Below are 13,911 nucleotides of genomic sequence, written 5' to 3'. Positions count from 1 at the left end.
AGTTTTTTGATGCCTTTTTAAGTATAGACAGATATTGACACCGAAGAGAGTGACATCTCTCTTAGCTGAAGGGACTGGCCATTGGGGATTAAATGACTTGAATTGAATTGAATTGAATTGAATTGAATTGAATGACCTTTGGATAACAGTGGAGCCCATGTATACACCAGAGGTTTCTCAGGTCAGATTTTTCTGTCTGAAACAACATTGTCAAAATGTTTCAAGTCTAACTCCCTGTTTTCAATTAGACCACTTGAGTAAAACTGGGATCTGCTTTCTCTTACTCCTTGTAGTCATAGTTTTATAGAGGTGCTTTATAGCAGAGACTATTGGAGTTCCCCAAGCATGCATTTGTTTGTTCTTTGTTTTGTTCTGGGAACAGTAATTACCCCAGTCAAAGCATCTGTGGACAAATATAAGGGATATCCCCCGACCACACACACACACACACACACACACACATCCATGACCCGCAGGCTGCCAGGAGAGAGAATACTCTCAGCCGTCCAGGGTCCTGTGATGGTCCTCTCCTATTATCCACCAGCAAACTGGCATCTCTCCTCTCCTCTCCTCTCCTCTCCTCCCCACCAAAGGACCACACTGACCTTGGCAAAAAAGCATTTAAAGCATGTTGACATGCAACACTGCACCAAGCTGCAAACAAGTGTGTCAGGGGAGCCTGGTGAGAGAGAGGACGGCCTCAACATCACTTTGGTGTTCCCGCTCCCATCGCACTGTTGTGTGAGGGCTCGAGATCCCTGTTAACGGGTCAAGGGAGATGTTTGACAGTATGTACACATGGCACCTCGGTAATTTAGATGACAAATACGGCACAGGGCTGCCATCTAACCCTCCCCGCCGAGCCGAGCCCACAGTGACAGTTGCGCTGGAGCATTAGTAGAGGCCCTCGTCTACTGTATGGCGGCTGCTTGCCTCGACTCGTCTGAGTGACTGCTGTGCTAAATGGGGCTCCCTATTGTTCTGTACAGGTGTGTGCGTTTAGGGATGAATCAGTCATTCTGCAAGATGGCAAAGGTTGTCACACACACACACACACACACACACACACACACACACACACACACACACACACACACACACACGCATACCCACACACATACACACCTGAACACACCCACCCATAACAAAATCTTCCTCAAGGTCATGGTCAATACTTTGAACCTGCATAATGCATTGTGTTTTTATGGAGATGGGTGCTGTCACCCTTGGTTTTGTCTGTCAGTGGGTTTTTCAGCTCTCTTTGTTTTTGCTGGAGGTTTCAGCGTGTCCCCCCTCGAGCGCACGGCTGCTCACGCTCTCTGCTGTCACCTCTGGCGCTGGGGAGAGAGTGGAAGGGGACAGGCCATATGGCCATGCGCTGACAAATGATGTGACCTTTAGGTTACCATGATGGACCAGAGGGGACCTAGTAGGAACATGTTGCAACCCCCTCAGCACACACATTCAGAGTGAAGAATCTGGACAGTCACCCTGACTCCCCCCTCCCCTGTCTCATTTCCAAAAACATACACACAGACACTCACACACACAGTCTCACACACACACCTGCACACAAGCTCGAACGCAATTTTTCCCCCTAACTCCCATTCATGCGCACTGGCACGCTCACGTCTGTTTTATACACACAGATTCTGTTATACACACACACACACACACACACACACATACACTCTCACACACACGTAAACACACACCCATTCAGACAGGCTTTCTGGTGCATTAGTGTGCTGACGTGTGTATGTGTGTCCTTCTGCAGATTTTGCTGGGGGTTTTCTTCATCCTGGTGGCACTGCTGTTCGCCGTGGCACTGTTCATTTCTAAGTAAGTACTTTTAAATGTCACACAGCACTGCTGGGTTCATTGCACAGTCGTCCTCCCCACCCCACCCCCCCCTACACACACACACACACACACACACACACACACACACACACACACACACACACACACACACACACACACACACTTCTCCCTCCATCCCTCGTGCCCTCTTGTCCTCCTGTCCCCCTTAGGTACAGGAAAAGAAAAAAAACGTTTAAATTCACCACCTTTTCTGCCACTCCGTTTTTCTTTCCCTTTTTTCTTGGGAGTGACAAATGAGTGTGTGACAGGATGTAGAGAGTACTGCTAACCCAAGGAGGTAGGAGCTATGGAAGAGAAAAAGGAAGAGGAAGATGACAGGGTGTAGAGTACTGCTAACCCAAGGAGGTAGGAGCTATGGAAGAGAAAGAGGAAGAGGAAGATGACAGGGTGTAGAGAGTACTGCTAACCCAAGGAGGTAGGAGCTATGGAAGAGAAAGAGGAAGAGGAAGATGACAGGGTGTAGAGAGTACTGCTAACCCAAGGAGGTAGGAGCTATGGAAGAGGAAGAGGAAGATGACAGGGTGTAGAGAGTACTGCTAACCCAAGGAGGTAGGAGCTATGGAAGAGGAAGAGGAAGATGACAGGGTGTAGAGAGTACTGCTAACCCGAGGTGGTAGGAGCTATGGAAGAGGAAGAGGAAGGGGGCTGGGGGATGGTGGATGGTGAGAAACCATGCCACCTTGCCTAACTTTCTACTGCACATGTCCCTTTTTGCATCCAGCTGTTAAGGGACATGTGAAAAGCATAACGGGCTCTGGCGTGTCATTAATGTGTGTCTGTGTTTTTGTGTGCCGCAGTTTGGACAAGGCCCTGCACTCTGCTGGATTTAGCTCTGGGTTTGTCGTCTTCGGAACCAACCTGACCAACCCCCTGAACGAGCTGCTGCTGGCCCTGCAGCCGGTGAGCACAGAGCTTTGGTGTTGTGTGGTGTTCACGTCCGCCTAATGTGCCATGACTCATACGTAGCTCGAATGTTTGTACTTCACAGCATCGCACCACACGATTTTTGATTAGTCACCCTGTTGTGTGCGGACTTTGAGTCTAAAGTCAGTATTCAGTACCCTGGACTTGCAAAGGTAAAAGGGAGTTTTTACTTTAAATTAAACGGGCTTCGTTTGATGAGTAAGAAACCCCTGACAGTTTGAAATTGCTCCCTGACTTAGAGCTCCATGAATAGAAACCCTTTGCGAAATCTTTGGTCAGTGTTTGTGTGTGTGACCTACTGACCTGTGGTTTTCATCCTCACACCCCCGTGCCTGTCCTGAAGTCATGGCCAGCCCCCGTGTGTGACCTCGCGTGCGATCAGGAGCCTATTGTCCACCGTAGCGGCGTTATTAGCCAGTCCCCAGCCCCAGAATGATGTGATCAGGTTTCACCATCTTCAATTTCATGTCCACCATCCCATTACAGATTGCCTGATAAATTGCAGCTGTTGAGAGGTATTAGCTCACTGATTTGAGCCATTCTTCTGAAGGATAAGAGTGCACTCCTCTGCGTGTAATGAGAATTATTACCCCCTTCTGCTGATAGATTCGTAATTATCGAATGGTCGTGTGAATTACCAACCCCCCCCCCTTTTTTTAGCAGGGCAGCAGAATTCCCTACCCTGGAAAGGTCAGTGTGTATTTTTGCTAATTTCGAAAATGTGCGTCAGGCTTGGCAGAGTTATGGCCGACGAAAAAAAAGTTGGCAGAAGAGTGGAGCATTAACATTTCTGAGAAGCGGCGACTAAAGCCAGAGACACTTCCAGAGAGGGAGCGACTCGGCGAGGGTGGAGAGCTGTTGGGCTGGTCAGGGGGGATCATTTCCAGCGTGACTTTCAAACAGTTCCCCAAAGAACTTCCAGCAGCACCCCGAGGGTAAAAAAAATGACTCTCTAGCAAATTAGTTTGGGCTACTGCAGAATCACACAGAAGCATGTAATGATTGGGCAGCACCTCAGACACACACTGGAAAAAAAGTGGGGGAAAAAACAACAACAGAAGAAACAGAAAATATTCCTGAGGGTAGTTGTCATTTCTTTCTTTTCATCAATTACACTCTGAGAAGAAAACAAAAAAAGGCAGAGCGGGGGAAATGAAGTGTGTGTGTGTGTGTGTGTGTGTGTGATAGAGGGCATGCAAAAACAAAAAAAGGCAGAGCAGGGGAAATGAAGTGTGTGTGTGTGTGTGTGTGTGTGTGTGTGTGATAGAGGGCATGCAAAAACAAAAAAAGGCAGAGCAGGGGAAATGAAGTGTGTGTGTGTGTGTGTGTGTGTGAGTGTGTGATCTGTTTGATAAAGGGCATGCACACTAATAAGGGGTCAGAAGACTAAACGCTAAACAGCACGCTTCCCGTCCATGCCCACGTTGCTCACTTAGTATTCCGGACACAGCACACGTCGAGAGGAGGAGGAGGAGGAGGGGGGGTGGTGGGCGGTGGATTTGGCCCAGTCCATTAAACGCGTTCTCTTGTCCTGCATGTCCAGTCAATTGCGTATTCATAACGGGCACTGGAGCTACTTCCTGTTCAGAAAGACAAGAGGTGCAACGTTGTCGTGGTTTTTAAGCAGCGCGTGGCTCTGAAGAGGAACTGTGAGGTCTTGTTCTCGTTGGCCCTTTTATATTTTTTTTAATGCCTACGTATCATCACTTTGTTTGGTACTTCTCATTCTTAGTGGTTCCTGCAGGTGTAGGATGTGCCCATGGATGGGTATCTCATCCATTACATACAGTGCAGTGAATTAGAGAGAGAGAGAGGCAGGCAGGCAGGCAGGCAGGCAGGCAGGCAGGCAGGGTGGAGTGCAGTGGCCGAGGAGCCTGCTCAGCCCCTGGTCTCTATTGTTAAGGCTTCATGTTAGCTCATGTTACAACCTGAGCATATCCCTCAGAGAGAGAGAGTGAGGTAGAGAGAGAGAGGGGGGGGGAGCAGCCAGCAGCCAGCTCCGTCTGAGGCTAAGGCTGAGGCTGTTGGGAGAGCCCAGGCTAATCTGGCTGTCAGAGGAAACGGCGCCAGAACCCCCTCAGGATACAGGGATGGCCAGCTGCTGAGGGAGAGAAAAGCAGCCAGACTCATTCTCTCTCTCTCTCTCTCTCTCTCTTTCTCTCTCTCTCTCTCTCTCTCTCTCTCTCTCTCTTTCCTTCCCTGTCCATCTCAGGTCTTCCCGCTGGATTATGTTCTGATCACTGTCATCACCATGTACTTTGTCTTCACCTCAATGGCGGGCATTCGCAACATGGGCATCTGGTTCTTCTGGGTCCGGGTAAGATGTTTTTCCTCCGAGTCTCCCTTGCATTACCACTGCGTTAATCTTTCCCTGGCTAGAACTCCAGCAATCCTGATTGGAAAAGGCCTGTGTGTGGAGGTGAAGTCTTTTTATCTCTCCCCTTCTGAATATAGCTAGATAGGAAAGAAGAGGTTCTTCTGTGCCTCTCTCTCTCTCTCTCTCTCTCTCATATTTTCTCTCTCTCTCTCTCTTTCTCTTTCTCTCTCTAACTATTTTGTTACCTTTGACAGCTGTACAAGATTAGACCCAAACGGACTCGGCCCCAGGCTCTGCTCTTCCTCTGCATGATTCTCCTGCTGATTGTCCTCCACACCAGCTACATGATCTACAGCCTGGCCCCGCAATACGTCATGTATGGCAGCCAGAAATACCTTCTGCAGGTAAGGAGGCCCTGGGCTGGGGTCACGGTGCCGAGAAATGGACCGGTGCTTCGCGCATCAGGGGGCTGGGATTACATCTTGGACTGCACTGGCCATCTTCAAGACACATACACGCACACCCTCACACAGACACACACAATGATCTTACACATGTGTGGGAGTACAGCCACACACACACACACACACACACACACACACACACACACTGGGGATTACAAATGTCATCTTCTTTGTAGAAGAAAAAGAGACACCTTATCTGTAAGGGCACGGGAGGGAGCCTGTGTGTGTGTGTGCCTGTGTGTGTGCCTGTGTGTGTGTCTGTGTGTGTGCCTGTGTGTGTGCCTGTGTGTGTATGTGCCGGTACATAACAGTGCTTCATGTTGGTGTAACACCCGCTGGACCCAAAGGCCTCGAGAGAAAACCCATCTGTGGAGCTTCTGGCTGAGGAAGACCATTTGCTACACAGGTTCATGTCTCTGATGCCTCCCATATCCTCAACACCTAAATGCTTCTAATAGGGTCTAGTCCATTCCAACAGTGACATGTCGCAGCAGCACAGGTGTGGACACTCAACAGATCTACTTCCTCCACAAACCAATCTCCACACCAGAGAGTCTCTTATTCAAACATAAACATACACAATTGTCTCTTATTCAAACATAAACATACACATTAGCCGCCCTCAAGCACAGAAGCTGGAGTTTCACTCGTCCGCCTTTGCAGGCTGCTTTTGTTCTCTCTCTCCGTTTTCTGTTTTTGTTATCTCTCTCCGTCTTCTGTTTTTACTCCCCACCCTTTCCCCTGGTTCTCGTTTGTGCCATCAGGCCCGTAATGCGAGCGCTGGGCGGCGGTAGGCTCACGAGCGCAGACCGGTCGTAATTTGGCTCCCGCTCCGGGTGTTCAGTCAGAGGCGAGGCCAGTGGCACAGTTGCCTGAGGAAAGCACGGAGGCAGGAGACGAGAGGAGAAAAAAGAGAGACAAGGGAAAGGGGGAGGGAGAGAGAAAGAGAGAAAAAAAATCCATGATTGGCTCATTGCAGTAACTGGCCTCCCACTGTCTTCAGTAAACATCCCAGTGGGTGGCTCAGCTGACCAATTAGGCCAGAATATAAATGCTCTCTGCAGTGTCCTTCATTACTACTGTAAGCTGAATTAAATCAGTATATGCAGCCACCCCCGCCCCAATGTAAAAACTACCCCTGCTTTTTAACCACATCTTCAAGCTTTTTTTGGGGTGGGGGGCTGGGCGGGGTGGATAAATTCAATTCACTTATCGCCTGGCTTCTTCTGCCCTATTTGTCGATGCTGCTGCCTCCTTTCCTCTTTTCCTCGCCTCCTTTCGTTCCCCACCCCCGGGGCTGTCAGTCATTCGTGCCGCCATCCTCCGAGTCAATCCATCGGAGCCTGCAGACGAGCGCGGCTTATTAGGCCGCTCTTGTCTCCCACCCGAGACCGCGCAGCGCTACAATTAGGGAAGCGGCACGGACGTGTGAGCATGCTCATAAGACGGCGGGCAAACAACGAATGGATCTCTCTCCCCCCCCCCCGCCCCCCTCACGTCCATTATTTTTAGCACCAAGACAATGTGCATCACCAGTTATACATCTTGATCAATTGGGGATGAGTATAAAGGCCAAGGTGCCCCAGAGGGATTTTTGTTGTGTACTGGTGTGTGTGTGTGTGTGTGTATTGGGGTGGGGGATTTTCTGTTCTAGAACATTCCACTAATGTGTCCCAATTTGTGGATGTCTACATCCCAGCGAAGCAAATGCTCTAGTTGTGCAGTGTGGTTTCAAAAGGAATGCCACACTGAGGAGAGAGTTAAGTGGAAGTAGCCAGTTATATGACATTATAAGCTCATTAAGTCACCGCTTATTGACTTGCTGAAGCATTATAAAGAAACAAGATAGACAGAAGAATCAGGCGTTTTTGGTGCGAAATTCCTGTGCCATTTTCAAACATTTCAAACATGAGTCCAACCTTTTTGTCATCCTTTACCAGATTGTCAGATTGTCCTACATGCATTAGGTAATTAGCTGTGAAAGACTGTTTTCTGGTTCATTGTGAAGGCAACATCCTCTGTGTTGTATGCTGGTGTTCACAGACATAATTGCTGATGGTGCCAGTGTGGTCCCATGCAATGCTGTCATGTACTAACAAGGTGTGACTTGTGATGCTGGCGGTACACGCTGTAATGCAGGAACTATCCCTGGGATTGAAATTAATTTGCCCTGTGTTTAATTACTTTTGGGTTGCAGTATATTCCCTTGCAGTTATCTGTGACTCATCGCCACCAACAGATACCATCTGAAAGGAGGAGGGGCTTTTGAGTCATTGTTCATTTCAACTTTAAAAAAAAAAAAAAAGTGTCTCACACAAGCTTTTTATGTTCTGTCAGAGTCCAGTGCCCATACCCGGCCCATCCCCAGGGAACCAGAGCACTCCAGCCCCATCCCCAGGGAACCAGACTACAGTCAGCACCAAGATCTGTGATGCAAACGCCCCTGAGGGTAAGTCCATTCTTTTCACTCCCAACATCAGAGGAGGGAAAAGGTGTGCCGGTGCAGCAACGTGTCCCCTAGACCCGCAGACAACACTGGAGTAAGAAACAGACTGACAGAGAGCAGGAAGAAAATATTTATCATGCACGCTCAAGCGCATAATCTCTCCCTCTACGTTGCATTATTTACCCAACAAATTAAATCAAAGAACGTCCGATTGCGCGCTTGTCGCTCGTGAAGTCTGCCGTCTCCGCAGTGTCAACAACTAACCGCGGCACGCAAAGCCGCCCAAGCAAACACAAATTCTGCAGAGTGCGCTGGCTTCTCTCTGGAACAGGACCTTACTGCTGTTATCTATTCATCCGCTTAATACCTGCGTTCTGCCAGCCGTCGTGGTGATGCAGAGAATGCGGAACGTTACACATACGGAGCGTTTTTTTTAGAGCGAGGTGGCGAGGAGGGCAGTGAGTGTCGAAGCCTAATGAGGGATGAAGTATGATGTTATGCGAGAGATGTGAGGGAAGGTATTGAGGGCGCTGTGTGTGTGTGTGTGTGTGTGTGTGTGTGTGTGTGTGTGTGTGTGTGTGTGTGTGTGTGTGTGTGTGTGTGTGTGTGTGTGTGGAGGGGGGGGGGGGTATTCAAGAGTTCATGTAGCTTGAACAACAGGCAGCCTCTGGTCTCTTGGTTTAATATGTTAAGGGGAACAGATGCATTATGGGTGATGCTGTTACATGGTAAAGTCATTTTCTTTGGAATTCCTGAAAAAGTAAAAAAAATCGTCCATGAATATGTCCCTATGCTTCCCCACTTGTAGATCTGACAGACAACTCCAGACGAGGGCGTGGGGGGTTGTGGGAGGGATCCGAACAGATTGGGTAGAGACGCAGTCTTTAGTGCTAGACACAGACTCATTGCCACAAAGTGGTAATTGGCGCACATGATGGAAGACAACCAACGCTGTTTACATAATGAACATAATTAAAGAGCACATGAATAATCTGTCTACTTTAATGTAATCTGTTTATTTGTCTGATGGTAATGTGGCTGTATTGCATTTTCAACAGCATGTCAAATATTAGCCTCCTCTGAATGTTATTTTCTATTATTACATTCATCAATTGTTCTTGAGCACAACACTCAATTTCCTCCAGGTGAGGTCTGTTGATTATAGGGTGCAAGTGACCAATTCTTGCATATATGACTTGATCTCAGGTTTTCACTACCCAGCCTAATGGATTCCATAGCAAATGAATACGTAGTTGTTAAATAACAAAAGAGACAGGGACCAAGCACACCCGTTTCGGGTAAAGGAAGAAATATATGCACATAAGATAGGCTACTAATTGTATTTGTTGGGGTCTATCATGACACAGAAATTCCTGCATATACTTATCCTATATATCTCCTGTTGTACTTTTTATGGCTAAATATTCTTTGCCATATATGCTAATTTATGAATGCAGGAATTCCTCTATTAAACTGGGAAAGGACATCGTTTAGACTACAGGAAGATGAATGTTAATGAGCTTATGTAGAGGGTGACGAGATGTGTGAAAAATGTGTGATTTCTTTCATAATAAGGCGGGTTAAAAAAAGGGGACGTCTGGTCACCATACTTGCGTACATGGTGTCCCTGGAGAGCTCGCATTCATGCAGGAATTGAAATAAGATGGTGGAAAAAGCATTCTACCAAGCATGTTTTGCGGTTCAGTCTTACTTTTTCAATCTTTAAAAATTGAGGGGTTGAAACATACAAAATAATTTGTACTTCAACGTTGGTGGAACGAACTGCATAGCACTACCAGAGCAGGGGCGTCCCTCTACCATTAAGAAGCTTTTGAAGACCCAACTCTTCGGAGAGCACCTCCCTTCCTAACTGGCACTTCGACTAGGGCTTAACTTGCACTTACAGCAGTTACATTCCTGCAGTTCTTTTTCTTTTCTATTTCTTTTTTTCTATTTTTTATGTAAAGTAGTATTTATTGTTACACTAGGTCTCTATTGCTCGTAGCTTGACTGTCCTCTCCCTTGTACGTCGCTTTGGACAAAAGCGTCTGCTAAATGACTAAATGTAAATGTAAATGTAATAATAATGGTATTCACCCAGGGGTAAATCAAACAGAACCAGTCAAAGGGCTGTCCCCCCATACGTGTCTCTGTGTCACAAACTATATATGCTACAGTGAATTAATTACATTGTGCATGACACTTAAAAACCACAGTCCATTGAGTTTTTGTAGCGCCCATGTTGTCAGGAATCACATCAGGCATGATGGTTTGAGTCCGAGTGCATATTGTGCTGTTTTGCTTCTTTGTGTAATTGTCAACGAGAGAGAGAGAGGCCACATTTGCATGACAGTGAGGCCTAACAACATAATCCCCCTCTGAATTTCTCATCCAACTGCAAGCCCCAGCCTCTCCTAAAGGCGAGTAAATCTGCTCAACAGAAGTGTCTCTGCGGGTCACCCTGCAATCGATCCATCTCCAGTTGACTCGCAGTTTAAACCAGTGAAGTTTCAAGGGCCACCCTATCTGCCAAATACCACGCTCTCGCCCAATCTGCTCTCGCGTGCGATTGGCCCTCGCCCATCTGCGGTCAGCGCACAATGTGTGTCTCTGCCGCTTCGCTATCAGTGAAATGTCTCACAGCTCTGCGCGATTCAAAAACACAATGGCGGTGAGATCAGCGGGGCCCTCTGCAAACAAGATGAGTGCTTCGCTGGCCGCAGCCAACTTAGTGCCCTGTTTTATTTTATCTTTGTTCTCGGCTGCTGAAGATGGCAAGATGGCTCCCGTTGTTTGTGATTTTGTAACTGCCGTGAAGGCTCCCCCCCACCACCATACTGTATCTGGGCATAGACAAGGGTCTTTCGAGCATAAGAACAGCGTGGAATCAGGCCGCCCATATGCCAGATTTTGGCCTTGGATCATTTTGGTAATCACTAATTGGCTGCAAGAGTCCCAAATAGAGGAAGTGAAGGACTCTCTTTTATGGTCACAATGGTAACAAACCACAACATTCTTCCCGGCATTGTTTAGAAGTGAAGATCACGTCTGATGTGTATACCATGGTAACCAGAACCACACTTAAGACGACCCCTAATGGCGTGCACTTAGATCGAGCTCCAAGGACAAATTGAGGCACTTCATGTTAGCCAATTTTTTCAGCGCTCAAAGAGGTTGACTGCAGTGTGTTATTACCCAGCACACCTGTCTTGAGTGGCAATTCATGAAAGGAAACTTTCATAAAGTTGTATTCATACTGGACAGGAACAGATTACAACGGACAGTCAGGTCTGCAGAAAGGATTATTGGTGCTGACCTGCCCACCATCCAGGACCTGTACACATCCAGAGCCAGGAAACGGGCAGGGAAAATCATTGCAGACCCCTCACACCCTGGACATAATCTGTTCCAGCTCCTCCCCTCTGGCAGGCGCTACAGAACTATGTACACAAAAACCACCAGACACAGGAACAGTTTTTTCCCCCTTGCCGTCACTCTAGTGAACAGTTGACAGATTATTATATTTTATTATATATTATATTTATTTATTATCCTAAACTGTTGCATGCATATTTTTCAGTTTAAGTACATTGAGAGCAATTAAACCCAGGAAAAATTCCTTGTATGTGGAAATGTACTTGGCCAATAAAGATGATTCTGATTCTGATTCTGATTCTGATAGTGTGAGTGTCCATTTAAGGCAACCGAATAGACAGCCTTTGAGTAGGCTTTGGTGTAGTCTAAGTTCTCCTCTAGTGAGCTACTGAGCTGCCATTGGTCTGCTGTGGCTTTGACGTCGCCACTGATTTCCACAGAGCTGAAATGCTAATAGTGAGCTACGCTAGCCTCCTGAGCTGAGGGAGAGAGAAGCAGCAGCCTACTTCTCTGGTCGGGGCTGACTTAGCAAAGTGATGACATGCTCTCTGACCATGTCCTCCGCCGGAGCCGAAGACAATCCCTCATTAGCTGCAGAGGGGTGCTCTTCCTGCTTTTTAGATCTCTCTTTGTGTGTGTGTGTGTGTGTGTGTGTGTGTGTGTGTGTGTGTGTGTGTGTGTGTGTGTGTGTGTGTGTGTGTGTGAGAGAGAGAGAGTCTATCTCTGTCTGTGTGTGTGTGTGTGTGTGTGTGTGTCTGTGGATCATCCCATTGAAATGCTCAGCAGGGCCTACTCCCCAGCAGCCTTGAAATCCACAGTTCATTAATTGTGTTTGTCCAAGGTCAGCATGGACAGCCTGGTGTTCAGTGCGCCGGCCATGCAAGGATGCCTCCAAAGCGGTCAGTGGGCGCCGTCTCCTACTGTATCTCACGTGTCAGAACACAGGGCCTTACTTATCCCAGCAGTGCTTCTCTAAAGACTGCAGATGTTGCATAAATAAACAACATAGCCAATCCAGCTTTCCATGGGTTGAAGGTTTCGTTGCTGCTTCTGTCAATACCTGTGAAGGAAGATGCCACAAGAGGCATTTCTCAGTGGCTTTTTTTTTTTCTTCCTGTGACCTTTTGAATTTTCTCCTTGACCAAAACACACACAAATGTTCAAAACCTACTGTTATATATAAATATAATACTTTTAGCAAGGACTTTATGTAGAAACTTTTTTTTGAGACCGTTAGGCAAACATGTCAGCACTACATGTGCACTAGTAGCATTGACGCTATTATGCAATAACAATTCTATATGCAATTCTATATATACTTCATAAATGAATCTACTTAGATTCCATAACGTTAATAAACTATGCAAACAGCTTAATTATATATAAGACATTAACATTCTGAGGAACTGATGCCTCATTTCCCTGTTGAAGTGTTTGGTGCCAGTCAATAATCATTGTCCAAAGAAATCTTACGAATCCTCGCCAGCCTCTCAGCTCTCCCCTCCAATGACTACTTCAGGTCTCTGAACGTGTGGCCATCCACTGTTTCACTCCCTCTGTCTCCAAAACAAAACAATGCCCACCGCCAACCCATACAGGAGCACAGAGCCCAGCTTAGACCCCCCCAAACCACCACCACACACACACACACACACACACACACACACACACACACACACACACACACACACACACACCACAACAACCTGTGCCAGTCTCTTGCCTTCACCCATTCACTTTTTCATGTAAAAAAAAAAAAAAAAAAAGCCCAAGCCAACCCCCCCCTGGCTGACTCTGGAAAGCATCTCTTCCCTTGCATAACAGCCCGTTGCACAACCAAGCGTGAGTAGGAGGAAGTGTCAAGCAGGGAGAACACATGCAATAGAGAGGGGACGCCAAAGGAGAGCCACGCCGAGCCTCCAGAACTCGGAAACGGGCTCCGGCTCAGGCTTCTGCAGCTCTCCAACACTGTGCTCCATCAGGCTCCAGGCGGGGCTGGGCTGGGCTGGGCGGAGGCAGCTTCACTGCCCTCCCCTGCCTTTGGCTTTGGCGTTCATGTCTGGTAGTTGAGTGTCTGTCATGTTTCCCCCAGAGGCGTTGTGGTGTGTGTTTATGTGTGTCTCTTGTGTGTTTGTGCTTGTGTTTGTGCTTGTGCTTGGTGTTGTGTGTCTTTTTGTGTGTGTTTCTTCATGGAAGCTTCTATTCTCCTCGCTTGTCTCCTGCTTGGTCTCCATGCAGTAATCATGCATTCGGTGAATAAACTAGACTAGAATATTCTATGACTAGAATAAAAAGGCCTTACAGATTTGCTCCTCGTTTTTACCCTTGCAAAAGAACATTTTCGTTTCCTCAGTCATTAAATGCTGGTCTCTGAGCTAAAAGTCAAGTAGGGCTTAATCACACTTTATTAATAAGTTAATGCAAAAATGTTCTTCAGTACATGAGAATGGCCATCCCATTACATAGCTTAATGATTGAAACACATGTTGAAGCACATTTCT

The 13,911-nt window shown here is 47.2% G+C and overlaps 1 protein-coding gene across 1 annotated transcript in view; it reads left to right on the top strand.

Moving 5' to 3' along the window:
• The window catches only part of lmbrd1 (LMBR1 domain containing 1), a 71,731-nt gene that overhangs the window by 44,055 nt on the left and 13,765 nt on the right, over window positions 1-13,911 (top strand). The window contains exons 10-14 of the mRNA XM_012817107.3: window positions 1,778-1,842; window positions 2,682-2,784; window positions 5,021-5,125; window positions 5,380-5,529; window positions 7,927-8,038. Of these exons, the coding sequence (XP_012672561.1) occupies window positions 1,778-1,842; window positions 2,682-2,784; window positions 5,021-5,125; window positions 5,380-5,529; window positions 7,927-8,038 (535 nt within the window). The remainder of the gene's footprint in view (window positions 1-1,777; window positions 1,843-2,681; window positions 2,785-5,020; window positions 5,126-5,379; window positions 5,530-7,926; window positions 8,039-13,911) is intronic.

Source organism: Clupea harengus, chromosome 13 (assembly GCF_900700415.2).
Source record: "Clupea harengus chromosome 13, Ch_v2.0.2, whole genome shotgun sequence".
Taxonomy (NCBI): Eukaryota; Metazoa; Chordata; class Actinopteri; order Clupeiformes; family Clupeidae; genus Clupea; species Clupea harengus.
Note: the sequence above shows the minus strand (reverse complement) of the source record. Positions and strands in the feature narration are given on the sequence as shown.